This window comes from Rhinoraja longicauda, chromosome 7 (genome assembly GCF_053455715.1).
Source record: "Rhinoraja longicauda isolate Sanriku21f chromosome 7, sRhiLon1.1, whole genome shotgun sequence".
NCBI classification, from domain to species: domain Eukaryota; kingdom Metazoa; phylum Chordata; class Chondrichthyes; order Rajiformes; family Arhynchobatidae; genus Rhinoraja; species Rhinoraja longicauda.
Window position 1 is genome coordinate 73,600,640 of NC_135959.1, and position 14,203 is coordinate 73,614,842.

Here is a 14,203-nt window from a genome sequence, read left to right on the forward strand (position 1 = left end):
CCTCAATTCACTGCGTATGATATAATTTCCAGAAACTCTCTGAAAGTTCAAATATACCACATCCCCTTTTTGCCAGGCGTGTCCTCAAAAATCTGTAATGGGCATATCAAATGTGATTACCTTCTTGAAAATCCATGTGGACTCCTCTCAATCCGAGAATTATATTTTAAATGCCCAGTTACCATTTCCTTAATAATAAATTCAAACATTTTCCTTGCTAATCATGTTAGTCTTACTCGTCTTTCACTCTCTATTCTTTCTTCACTAATGGAGGTATATTTGCTAGCTTTAAATCTGTGGAACCATTCTAAAATACAGGAAATTTTCAGAAAAATGCAGGTTTTGTATGCTGTTTCGGAAGTACCCGTTTCCAAACAGGATGTAGGTCAAGACAATTTGGGGAGCCTATTGGCTTTCAATCCATTTAACTTTTCCAGTCCGTGGTTTTTTTTTAAGCTCCTCGTTCCTTCTAGATCTGTTTGTTCTTCACTGTTTCTGGAAGTCTTCTGTGCTGTCTTCCACGACTGCAGACATAACACTTCCAACTGATTCTGCCATTTCCTTAATACCCCTGTATAATTTCATATCTCATTCTATGGGAATTATATTAATAAGTGATAGGAGCAGAATTGGGCCATTTGGCCCATCATCTACTCCACCATTTGCTCATGGCTGATCTATCTTTTCGTCTCAACCCTATTCTCCTGCCTTCTACCCATAACTCCTGACACCCATACTAATCAAGAATCTATCAATCTCTGCCTTAAAAATATAAATTTTTGATGGCCTTCACAGCCTTCTGTGGCAATGAATTTGATAGATTCACCACCCTCTGAATAAATAAGTTCCTCCTCATCTCCTTCCTAAAGGTATATCCTTTTATTCAGAGGCTAATGGCCTGTGGTCCTACACTCTCCCACTAGTGAAAACATCCTCTCCACATCCACTTTATCCAGGTCTTTCATTATTCGGTAAGTTTCAATGAGGTCCACCCTCATCCTTCTAAACTCCAACGAGTACAGGCCCAGTGCTGTTGAACACTCATCATATGTTAACCCAATCATTCCTGGGATCAATTTCGTAAGCCTCCTCTGGACCCTCTCTAACGCCAGCACATCCTTCTTCAGATATGAGGCCCAAAATTGCTCACAATACTTCAAATGCGGTCTGACCAGCACCTTATAAAGCCTCGGCATTACATCCCTGTTTTTATATTCTAGTCTTCTTGAAATAAATGCTAGCATTGCATTTGTCTTCCTTACCACTGATTGACTTGCAATTTAACTTTTTGGGAATCCTGCATCAGCACTCCCAAGTCTCTTTGCACTTCTAATTTCTGAATTCTCTCACCATTTAGAATATAATCTACACCTTTATTCCTACTACCAAAATGCATGACACTTTGCTACACTGTATTCCATCTGCCACTTCTCTGCCCACTCTCCCAACCTGTTCAAGTCCTTTTGCAGAGTCCCTGCTTTCTCTACACTGTCTGCCCATCCACCTATCTTCGTATCAACTGCAAACTAGGCCACAAAGCCTTCAATCCTCTCATTTAAATCATTGATATACAACGTGAAGAGCAGCGGCCCCAGCACCAGCTCCTGCGGAACACTGCTAGTTACTGGCAGCCAACCAGAAAAAGCCCCCCTTTATTGTCACTCTTTACCTTCTGCCATCCAGCCAACCTGCTATCCAGTATCTGCCCTCTGATACCATGGGCTCCAATCTTCTTTAGCAGTCTCACGTGTGGCACCTTATCAAAGGCTTTCTGAAAATCTAGGCAAACAACATCCACTGACTCTCCTTTGTCTATCCTGTTATTTACTTCCTCAAAGAATTCCCATGGGTTCGTCAGGCAAGATCTCCCCTTCACAAAACCATGCTGACCGGCCTATTTTATCATGAACTTCAGAAATCTCATCATTTATAATAAATCTTACCAACCACTGAAGTCAGGCTAACTGGCCTATAGTTTCCACTCATCTGCTTTGTTCCCTTCTTGAATAGCAGAGTAGTATTTGCAATTTCCAACCGTTTGGAACCACTCCTGACTCTAGTGCTTCTTGAAAGATCACAATTAATGCCTCCATAATCTCTAAACCCACCTCTTTGAGAAACCTGGGGTGCACTCCATCCGGTCCAGGTGACTTATCCACCTTCAGACCTTTCAGCTTCCCAAGCATCTTGTCCTCAGTAATAGCCACTCCACTAACTTCCACCTCCTGACACTCTTATGATACTATGATTATCACTCTTCCCTAAAGACTTATAATTTCTGTTTGAAAAATCAATGTATTTGCTAGCTTTGATTATTCAGCTGTACTGAAATGAGCTTTTGTCTCCAGGTAAAAGTGGTGATGTTTGACAAGACTGGTACAGTTACACATGGTGTTCCAAAGGTAATAAAAGTTCTGGTACTGGAAGAGACAACTCAGCTTCCAATGAAGACACTGCTTGTAATTGTAGGCACTGCAGAGTCTAGAAGTGAACATCCTCTTGCAAGTGCCATCATCAAATATTGCAAAGAAGTAAGTCTTAGATATTTTCACACTGCTTCTCTCAGTTCCTGAGTCCAATCTCCTGTTAGCACTAAAATAGTATTTCATTATGATACAGTGGGCTGAATTTCAGTAAAAGAAATCACTGGGAGACTGTTGACCTAATGCCATTTTAAAAGTCGTGCACTTTAATTGATGAGAGCTCTACTTATTGTGGACTATTTCATCTTGATGAGGTGAGGATAATTCCAGGCCCTACTTCCAACTAGCATTTGCCTTCTTCATTTTCCACCTCACTGTCACCAGTCTCTGGTCCTAATTTTGCCATCTTCATTTTCGTGTGGTGTAACTTCATATTTTCAACTCTTTTCATAATTAGACCAGTTCATTTGAGGTCCAATTGTATCTGTGCCCTTTAATTGGTTCTACTATTTTCTTACTGTGATGCCAGGAATTGTATAGAATTTGGAACTGAAATATTAGGTTACATAAATTCAGCAACATTTCCCTCTATGTAAACATCCACACATATTAAGTTCTAAATACCATTTTTATTTATACATCCAATTCAGGGTCTATGGATCAATCTGCATTTCTGTTCTTCCACAAAATTCCTACCATTCGGAGCATATGTTTATTCTTCATCTCCACCAGATGTTTCCATAAATTTGCCTCTTCAATTCTACTTCTGATGAAGGGTCCTGGACCTAAAACAGTAACTGCTTCTCTTTCACAGATGCTGCCTGACCATTTTGGCATTCTATTTCAGATTTCTAGCATCTACCATCCTTTGATTTTCATTAATGGTCACCTGAATTAATTGAGAATTAGGTAAAGAAGCTTTGGGATCCCTGCAATGTTTATTAACTAAAAATTGAACTAAGGATATTATTTGTATTGTTGGGAAGTTTTGCAATATGTTGACGAATGTATTAAGGTGAAATGTTTCCGCCTGCCTCAGGAGCTTGGCACAGACGTGCTTGGGAACTGTACGGATTTTGATTCTGTTCCAGGCTGTGGCATCAGGTGCAAAGTTAGCAACATTGAAACCGTGCTGATGAAAAGTGAACAGAGTCCCAGCACAAAACAGCCCATTCAGATTAAAGGTAACTAACTTACTGCTACATTTGCACCACAAATTATTTGAACGACGACAGATTTGTAACAACAGTAAACAGCTGGAGAATAATAATCCACAGTTTGGCAATAAAGGGGCAAGTGTAAGTGCCTAGTAAAGTAATTCAATTAACTAATTAAACTTGTTAAAAGACACTTGGACATTAAAAAACACAAGTACATGGATAACAAAGGTTTAGAGGGAGATGGGCCAAACGTGGGCAAATGGGACTAGCTTAAATGGAGTATCTTGGTCAGCGTGGATGAGATCAGCTGAAGGACCTGGCTCCAAGCTGTCTAACTCTACAACTCTATGACGCTTCGGGATGGCCTAGCAGCAGATGGCTCTTTGGGAGCAGCATAATGGCGCAGCAGTAGAGTTACTGCGTTAGCGCGCCAGAGACCATGGTTCGATCCTGACAATGGATGCTGTATGTATGGAATTTGTATCTTCGCCCTGTGACTGCGTGGGTTTGCTCCGGGTGCTCCAGTTTCCTCCCATATTCCAAAGATGTGCAGGTCTGCAGATTAATTAGCTTCTGTAAAATTTTCCCCAAGGGTAGGATAGAACTTGTGCTGGTCAGCGAGGACTCAGTGGGCCGAAGGACCTGTTTCCCCGCTTTATATGAATTTAACTAAAGATTCTATCTTATGCTATTTGCAGGTACAGAGCCTCTGGTTTACAATGTGTTGATTGGAAACCGGGAGTGGATGACACTAAGTTGTTTATCTTATGGACCTGATGTTGACGAGACAATGGTTAATCATGAAACGCAAGGACGGACAGCAGTGTTGTTTGCTATTAATGGTAAAGCTCATGCAGTTTGTCCAGTCATAGAATTGCTGTAATGTAATGAGCTATCAGCTCGAACTATGCACCGTTCAAAATGCCAGAAGTCATTGCCCAAACAAATGGCAACAATCCCAACCTTCCATTGACTAATTAGGAAGAATTTACTTGCTTATGAACTTTTTCTTCTGGCCTTCCATCACAGTGAGCAGGTGACTGGAGGAGACTCGCTGTGATGGATGTTTTTTTGTTTTATGTTGGTTTTTGTGATTGTGTGCTTTATTGCTTTCTTTTTTATTGCCTCTCATTGTTGACTGTGGGTAACGTAATTTCGTCCAAAAACATGTTTTTGGATGACAATAAAGGTTATTCTATTCTATAATCTAATATATGTTTTACTTTTGTGGCTGTTGCAAGTGGAAAATGTGAACATGATCCAAGTTCCCACACAGCATAAAGATGCCAACAAATCCACACCTCATCAATTTGTATGGGCTGCACAGGTGGATAGTCGTAAACTAGAGCAGACCTTAGATCTATGAATAGTTAAGTAACTAACTCTGAGCAATAAATGTTAACTACAGACATTAATGATAAACTAGACTCTGAGGAATGAATTTTCACTCCCAAAAAAGATGGGGTGACAATGGATGATATAGTCTCAAGCCCAAACCCTCCCTATTAACCTACTATATGGTGGATCGCAGGTGGTACAGGTTGAGGAGGCCCGTAAGACATTGGAGCAGAATTAGGCCATTCAGCCCATCGAGTCCACTCCACCATTTAATCATAGCTGATCTATTGTATGTTTCCCTCTCAACCCCATTATCCTCCCATCTGCCTGTAACCTTTCACACCCTTTCTAATTAAGAACCTGTCAATCTCTGTTTTAAAAATACCACACCCTCTGGCTAAAGAAATTCCTCCTCATCGTCTTTCTAAAGCTACGTCCTTTTATTTTGACTCTGGTCTTAGACTCTCCCATTACTAGAAACATCCTCTGCACATCCACTCTATCCAGAACTTTCATAATGTGGTAAGTTTCAATGAGGTCGCCCCTCAATCTTCAAAACTCCAGCGAGTACAAGCCCAGAGCAGTCAAACGCTCATCATACGTTAACACAAACATCCACGGGATCATTCTTGTTAACCTCCTCTGGATCTTCTCCAATGCCCGCATATCGCTCCTCAGATGTTGGGCCCAAAACTGCTCGCAATACTCCAAATGTAGTCTGACTAGTGCCTTATAAAGCCTCGTCTATGCCTTTATTCCTTCTACCAAAACGCAAGACTGTACACTTTGCTACGCTGCTTTCCATCTGCCACTTTGCCTACTCACTCAACTTGTCCAAGGCCTTCTGCAGACACCCTACTTCCTCTACACGACCTGCCTCGCCACTTGGTTTGCTGATGGTAACAGATTTAGCTTCAGTCAGTCAGATCTTCCAACTTTGAGAACACAGCAGCTAAAGGGGAGAGCAAGGAGATGGGGAATTACCATTGTACATAGCTCAGAACAAAGGACTGGTGTTGGATTGTAATATGACAATAAATAAAACTAGAAATAGCCATGTAAACAAACTTGTGAAAATCAGGAGGAAAAAATATACACAGAATTATAAAGATATAGCTGGGACATTAAATAAACACATATTTCTAGATGCTTTTGGAAACTTTGAAGTTACAGATAAACAATGATAGAATACTATTGATTGTTAATGCTTTATTCTGAGTATTGGCAGAATATGTATGATAACATTTTTTTTTAAATAGGTACAGGCTTTTGTCTAAATTTAACATCAGTAAGCAATCTATACTAAGTCTGAATTGTGTTGAGTACAAATAGAGCTGAATTTTCATGTCTGAAAATGTCTTGCATGTCACAAAATACGTTTTTCTTTGAAGGTACGGTTACTGGGATAATAGTAATTTCAGATACAATCAAACCCGAAGCTGCAACGACTGTCAGTATCTTGCAACACATGGGAGTGCATGTAGTCCTCCTAACAGGTGATAACTACAACACAGCAGTAGCAGTTGCTAGCCAGGTAGATGCTAATTTCATCTCATTATTCCCCCACCCCATAGCGTTGCCGATATTTGAAACCTTTTTTCCTTCTTTATATTCTACACATTATTTCCATCTGAAAGAGCAGGGAGCCATCATGTTTCCTAACTTCTAGCAATGGCACTCGGCATTGTGAAGCACCCAGCTGCCCAGATAGATTTCCATTTATAAGAGCACGTTGAGGAAGTAGTTTGCTTTGCCATTCAATAAGATCGTAGCTTCAGCACTATCTTCCTTGTTCCACCATCAAAGATGCCTCTCGCTCCATCCATCTCCCTCACTTTGGGATATATGACCACCTGGCTGTGTTCCTCCTTCGCCTGTATAGGCAGCAGCTGAAAAGCCCAGCCCCAGCAGTGTGGGCTGCACGAGCTGGTCAGGGGAGGCAGAGCAACGAATCCAGGATTGATTGAAGTTGGTAGCCTGGGTGAAGTTCAAGGACTCAGCAACGGATCTGAATGAATATGCCACCGTTGTTGCCGACTTCATAAGAAAATGTTTGTGGAGGTGTGTATTCCCATCAAAGCCATCCGAGTGTTTCCCGACCTGAAGCTTTGAATGAACCAGGCTGTCTGCAATCTTCTAGGGACCAGGTCTTGGGTGTTTGACCTTGTTAAGGCTATCAAAAAGGCTAAAAGGGACATTTACTCTAAACTGGAGGGTGCGATGGCCATTCAGCAGCTATGGCAAAGGTTGCACACCATCACTTCTGAAAAGGCAAAACCAAGTGGCAGCTCAAGAGACAACAAGGCATCACTCCCGGATGAGCTCAATGCATTCTGCACATGCTTCGATAGAGAGATCTGATGTGCCTTCTCAGGCTTCCACAGCCCACCATGGCACTGTAATCTCAATCACCGAGGCCAATGTTAGAAGATCCTTCAGGAGGACGAACCCTCGGAAAGCAACTGGACCTGATTGCATACCCGGACTCATCCTCAAAACCTATGCAGACCAACTGGTGGGAGTTTTTGTGGACCTCTTCAACCTTTCATTACTGTTGGAGGTTTCCACCTGCTTTAAAAGGGCTTCAATAATACCAGTGGCCAAGATTAAGGTGACATGCCTCAATCACTATGGACTAATGTCCGTGGTGATGAAGTGCTTTGTCAGGTTGGTTATGGCACATCAACTCCCACCTTAGCAAGAACCTGAACCCACTACAATTTGCCCACTGCCACAATAGATTAAAGGGGGATGCGATCTCACTTGCTCTTCACTCTGTAATGGACCACTTGGACAATAAAAACACAGACGTCAAGCTGTTGTTCATAGACTACAACACCATCATCCCCTCCAAAACTGTTACCAAGTTCAGAGAACTCGGTCTCTGTGCATCCCTATGCAACTGAATCCTTGACTTTCCCCTCAACAGACCACAATCAGCATGAATTGGAAACAACACTTCCTCCTCAATAACTATCAACACTGGGACACTGAGCTGCTTGCTCAGCCCCTGCTCTACTCACTCTATACCCATGACAGTGTAGCTTGACACAGTTCCAATTCCATCTTTAAATTCGCCAAACCACACCATCGTTGTTGGATGAATTACGGGTAATGATGTTAGAATATAGAAAGGAGATCAATCATTTTAGTTTAAAGAAACAACGCAGAAACAGGCCTTTCGGCCCACCGAATCCACGCCTGCCAGCAATCCCCAAACATTAACACTATCCATACTAGGGATAATTTACAATTATACCTCGCCAACTAACCTACAAGCCTATACACCTTTGGAATGTGGGAGGAAACCGGAGAAATTGGGGGAAACCCACACAGTTCACACGAAAAACATACAAACTCCATAGTCAAGATCGAACCTGGAACTCTGGTGCTGTAAGGCTGCAACTCTACCACTCTGCCACCCATCTGTTTGAATGATGCCAGAACAGCAGCCTTGCTCTCAACATCAGTTTGACCAGGGAGTTGATTGTTGACTTTAGAAGAGGAAGACCGAGGATCCACAAGCCTGAAGTAGGGTATAGAAGTAGAGGTATTGATGGGCTTTCTTTATGATTGAGGAGAGGAGATACGGTATGGTGACAAATACTTTCTTGAATTTTTGCAGATGTATGGTAGAAAGCAACTGACTGGTTGCATCACAGTCTAGTTTGCTAACTCAAACGCCCAAGAATGAAGCGGTGGACATAGCCCAGTTAGTCGCAGGTACTGACGCCCCCATGCTTGCAGGGGTCCATATGAGGCACTGCCTCAAAAATGCAACCATCAAAGACCCAGATGACCCTTGCTACACTCTCATTTCACTCCTACTATTGGGAAGAAGGTGTAAGTCTGAAAACCTCCAGGTTCAAGAACAGTTTCTTCCCAACACCATCAGATTCTTGAATACTACAAACACCAATTAAACCATGAACTACGAACTGTCTTGGTAGCACTAAGGACTTTTATTGCAGCAATATTAGGGTTTATAATTTTTTAATAAATTTTATTGTATTAATATTAGGGTTTTGCAGTAATATTAAGGTTTATAATTTTTTTTAAAAATTATGTTATCTTTGACTACTGTGTTTGCAGACCTGTTCTGCTGCAGGTATGAAATTTCATCATTCCATTTTCAATACTTACCTCTATTAAACACTCCGAAGGTATTTATTCACAAAATGCTGGAGTAACTCAGCAGTCAGGCAGCATCTCAGGAGAGAAAGAATGGGTGACTTTTCGGGTCGAGACCCTTCTTCAGACTGACTCTTAAACACGCTTGACTCTTAAACTTTGACTTAATTGCAGATGAAAACTCTGGCCACTTCAACTTTGTTTAGTGATTCAGCCTCCACAGCCGTCCAGTGGCGAGTTCTGAACATTCACAACCTTTTGAGAGAATGCATTCCTTCTGATTTCCATCTTAATGGTATCCCCTTATTCTGATGGTATGTCCCATATTTCAAGATATACTACGCTAAATATCCACTTTGTCAAACCTCAATCAAAACATAGAACAGGCCCTTCAGGCCACGATGTCTGTACCCAACAAGATGTCAAATTAAACTAATCCTTTATGCCTTCAAGTGACTCATATCATTCCATCCCCTAAATATATTTTGCTCAAGTACAGAAGTATTTAATTGGTAAAGGTTTTGATGGTAATTTAAAAAAATCTCAATTGCTGCATTCTATTTCTTTTATAGATTGGCATCAGGGAAGTGATTGCAGACGTCCTTCCCTCCCAAAAGGTATCCAAACTTCAGGAGTTCCAGCAACATGGTCAATTGGTAGCAATGGTCGGAGATGGCGTCAATGATTCTCCTGTCCTAGCTCAAGCTGATGTGGGAATCGCCATTGGATCTGGCACAGACGTGGCCATTGAAGCAGCCGATGTGGTGCTTATGAGAGTGAGCAACTGTTACATATCAACATTCATTGCACTTCTATTCTCATTGTCTAGATTATGTAAGAAAGAATGACCAGAAGGAAAGTAGTATATTGAAATACGACATTTAAATATCTTTTTTATCACCTTAATTTATATCCTGTGATGACGTGCATTCTGTTTTTTTGCTTGCAGAATGATCTGCTGGATGTTGTGGCCTGTTTTGATATATCCAAAAAAACAGTTTTTCGAATTCGAATAAATTTTGTCTTTGCCATGATCTATAATCTGATTGGAATCCCTATTGCTGCTGGTGAGTAGTTCTTGTGTTTAAACATTCTTGTATTCAAACCATTCTTCACCTTAAGGTGAATTAATAAAATGGTTCAACCCTGCTCCAGGGTAATAAGGGGAAGACATTGGGCTAATGTGAGGAGCCAGTGGAAAATCAGCAATGCATTGAAAAGGTACACAAGTCCAAGGCGAGTTTCCTTTTTGCATCATTGAAGTGTTTGGGGCACAAATCTGACATTCCAGTGCACTTGGCTAGCACAAACATAGATGAAACTGTCCAGCATTGGTAACATAATGGTCCACAGATTCTGATAGAGGAAAATGGGAGAGTGGGAGGGAGGGAAGGCTTTGCAGTGAACAATTAGCCCTCGTGCTTTAGAAAATTTTGCACTGGAAAATTTACCCGCTCTTGGTCAGTTTCCACTGGTCGTTTTAGGAAAGATTTTTTATCTTTAAAACTTTTCTCTCTTTTATCAGTCTTACGTTAGTATGGCAGTGTAATTGCTTCTTGGACACAGCACTTCCATACCCTGACACATCCCCCAGAGATGCAGAATTATCTCTATTTCCATCCAACTTCCTTGGATGTGATCATGGCTGTGAATGTCAGTGGTGCAAAAAATATGATTGTTGACATGATATGTTTAATTTTAATCTTCCACAGAAGGCTGTTTGTCTATATCTATGATAATTTTACTTGGATCACCAACTACCTGACTGGACGACCACAGTATATTAAGCTGCAGAAATGTGTCACGGACATGGTTGTGAACAACACAGGGGCCCCACAGGGGACGGTCCTCGCTCCCTTCCTGTTCACCATCTACACCTCGGACTTCAGATATAACTCGAACTCCTGCCACCTGCAGAGGTTTTCTGCAATTGTGGGCTGCATCAGTGAGGGGAGGGAAGCTGAATACAGAGGTGTAGTCAACAACTTTGTTGACTGGTGTGGGCTGAATCACCTGCAGTTCAACACCTACAAGACTAAGGAGTTAGTGGTGGACGTTAGGAGGAGACGAACACCCCTGTCCCCTGTCTCCATCAAAAGTGTGGATGTGCAGTTTACCAAGGAGTCCAAGTACCTTGGAGTGTACCTGGACGGTAAACTGGACTGGTCCAGGAACGCTGAGGCCCTGTACAAGAAAGGACAGAGCCGGCTGTACGTTTTGTGAAGACTCCACTCCTTCAATGTCTGCAGTAAGATGCTGCAGATGTTCTACCAATCAGTGGAGGCCAGTGCCATCTTCTTCGCTGCTGTGTGTTGGGGCAGTCAGGTGAAGACTGCGGATGCCAACAGGTTTATCAAGTTCGTCAGGAAGGCTGGCTCTGTCCTGGGGGCGGAGTTGGATTAATTGGAGGTGGTCTGGGAGGGGAGGATGCTCCTCAAACTGCAGAGCATCTTGGACAATACAGCTCACCCCCTCCATGACACACTGGTCAACCTGAGGAGTACCTTCAGTTATAAACTGATTACACCAAGATGCAGCACCGATCACCTCAGGAGATCCTTTTTCCCTGTGGCTATCAAACTGTACAACTCCTCCCCCTACTGTCATGGGGTAGACTGACTCTCTCCCCCCCAATCTTTGCACATCCCTAATCCTTTCCATTCATCACTTTAAGTTCATGTATTTTGTGTTTTATGACTGTTGGCAGACCAATTTCCCTCCTGGGATAAAGTTCTATCGTATTGTATCATATCGTAACAACTCGGAAATCATATATTGGCAGTGTAAAGTGTTAAAGTGAGATCTCACTGAAAATTGTGTACAGGTGGCCAAATGTCATTGAGCCTCAACACGAGAATGACTGTTCTGATGATTGATTCTCTGCCTGTATGTTTTTCAGGAGTGTTTTTCCCTTTCGGCCTGGTGTTACAGCCATGGATGGGGTCAGTTGCAATGGCAGCTTCCTCTGTTTCTGTTGTCATCTCTTCATTACTGTTGAAACTGTGAGTAACTGAGCGTCCCGTTTCCCCATGTTAAATCAGCTAGTCAGAGCTGATTTTTTATTTCACAAACAGATTGATGATATCATTTGTATGTTTTCATTCTTTCAAAGTTACCAATGCATTGGCAGAGGTGAGATTGTTTCAATTTACTCCCTCTAAAGAATTCCAAGATGGAATCCAAGGCTACTCAACTTCAGAAATTACCTGAATACAAACTTTAGAAAACCTCTATTGCAGGGAATGGAGGGATATGGCTCACTTGCAGGCAGAGGAGATTAAATTAACTTGGTATCATGTACTGCACAGATATTGTGGGCATAGGGACTATTCCTGTGATAGACACAAAGTGCTGGAGCAACTCGGTGAGTCAGGCAGCATCTCTGGAGGAAAAGGATAGTTTTCCTCCAGAGATGCTGCCTGATGTTTCGGGTTGGGACTCTTCGTCATACTGAGAATAAAGTAGGCAGGGGGGGGGGAGGGCAGTTGGAGGCGACAAAAGAACAGGACAAATCAGGGACGGCAGCAAATGACCTTGACCTTCTGAAACAAATCACTCTATGTAATAGTTGACGTCCTTCATGAATGGCAAACATTTATAGAAAGTGGAAGCCGAGTTGATCATGATAAGTTAAGTTGGACAGATACTTTATACAACCCCTTTCCTGTACTGAAATAATTGATTTATCACTTCCTTCTTTATTATTTTGTTCGGCTGTCTTTCATTTCCAGCATTCCACATGATTTGAAATAAGATAAATGTCAAGAATTGTTTGTCAATTCTTGTACAATGTGGCTGGGAATAAAGTGTTACATGGTGGTCTGCTTATCACTTTTAAAATAGAACTAGAACGGGCCCTATGGTGCACAATGCCATTGCAGAACTTCATGCCAAGACCAACTCTTAACTGCCTGCACATAATCCATTTCCCTCCATTCCCAGCATATCCATGTACCTATTGAAAAGTCTCTTAAATGCCACTATTGTATCTGCTTCCACCTGTTGAGTTGTTCAATTGATGATTTAGAATCACAGAGCAGTGTCAGTGTTTATTTGATCTACTCCATTAAAATAATCACACCTGTGGTGATTAAAATGAAATACTTTCCTGTCCAGATTCTTGAATGTAATTAAAACATACAACAGTACAGCAAAGGAACAGGTCCGTTGTCTACAATGCCTGTGGCAAACATGATGCAAAGCTAAAATAATCTCCTCTGCCTGCATAAGGTTCACTCCCCTCCATTCCCTACATATCCACATGCCTATCCAAAAGCCTCTTAAACACAACACTCGTATCTGTCTCCACCACCACCCCCAGCACTGTATTCCAGGCATCCACCAACCTCTGTGCAAAATAATTTCCCCTCTCATCTCCTTTAAACTTTGCCCCCTCTCATCTTAAAGTTACACTTAAAAAATTGACATTTCTATCCAGGGAAAAAGTTTAGAATCTTGTTATTCTCAATTTCAGCTATAAGAAGCCAAACCTACAGAAGTTACATCCCCAAGCATAAAGCCACCGGAAGCAGTTTACACTATCCCAAGTTATCACCCATTTAAAATGGATGAAAGGAATCAATATTCTCCAGAATTCAGTATCTGGGACCTTCATCCATTATCTCTTAACTCACCAACGTGAGAAATGATGCAATCAGAGACTATCTCTTCGTGAGGAATCTGATAAATGGCCTCTGCTGGCTGGAGGCAGGATGAAGAGCATTGAATCCAAGCACTGATGGAAACTATGAACCGAGAGAATATATTCATGCTCTGCAAACTGATGAAGATTCAGGTGTTTTATGAATTGTGATACCATGTTTACACAGCCTTTGTGAAACAGCAGTTTTGTGAGCTTTAAGTCCGTGGCCATTCTGAACTTAATTAATGCTAATTGCTTTAACTTTGGAGATCTGTATTGCATGAAACTGCAATAAAATTATTTTAATACTTTGCTCTGACTTCAAATTGATTCAGTTCATTTCTGAACAAAGTGATTCCTATCAATGTTACATAATAGAATCCCTGGTATCTTTAAGCAGTACTTTTGATTTCACGGTTTCTCATTAAATTATTCATGAAAGTCTTTCATCATATTTTCTTTTGAAGTTGCCAGATAGAAAATGATGGTTATGGACAGCTTGAAAATAA

The 14,203-nt window shown here is 41.5% G+C and overlaps 1 protein-coding gene across 1 annotated transcript in view; it reads left to right on the top strand.

The window, feature by feature from the left end:
- LOC144595608 (copper-transporting ATPase 2-like) overlaps positions 1-13,865 on the top strand; it is a 52,953-nt gene extending 39,088 nt beyond the window's left edge. The window contains exons 12-19 of the mRNA XM_078403183.1: positions 2,349-2,531; positions 3,463-3,607; positions 4,282-4,425; positions 6,313-6,455; positions 9,625-9,828; positions 10,002-10,119; positions 11,952-12,054; positions 13,527-13,865. Of these exons, the coding sequence (XP_078259309.1) occupies positions 2,349-2,531; positions 3,463-3,607; positions 4,282-4,425; positions 6,313-6,455; positions 9,625-9,828; positions 10,002-10,119; positions 11,952-12,054; positions 13,527-13,569 (1,083 nt within the window). The 3' untranslated portion in view covers positions 13,570-13,865. The remainder of the gene's footprint in view (positions 1-2,348; positions 2,532-3,462; positions 3,608-4,281; positions 4,426-6,312; positions 6,456-9,624; positions 9,829-10,001; positions 10,120-11,951; positions 12,055-13,526) is intronic.
- The last annotated feature ends 338 nt before the right edge of the window (positions 13,866-14,203 follow it).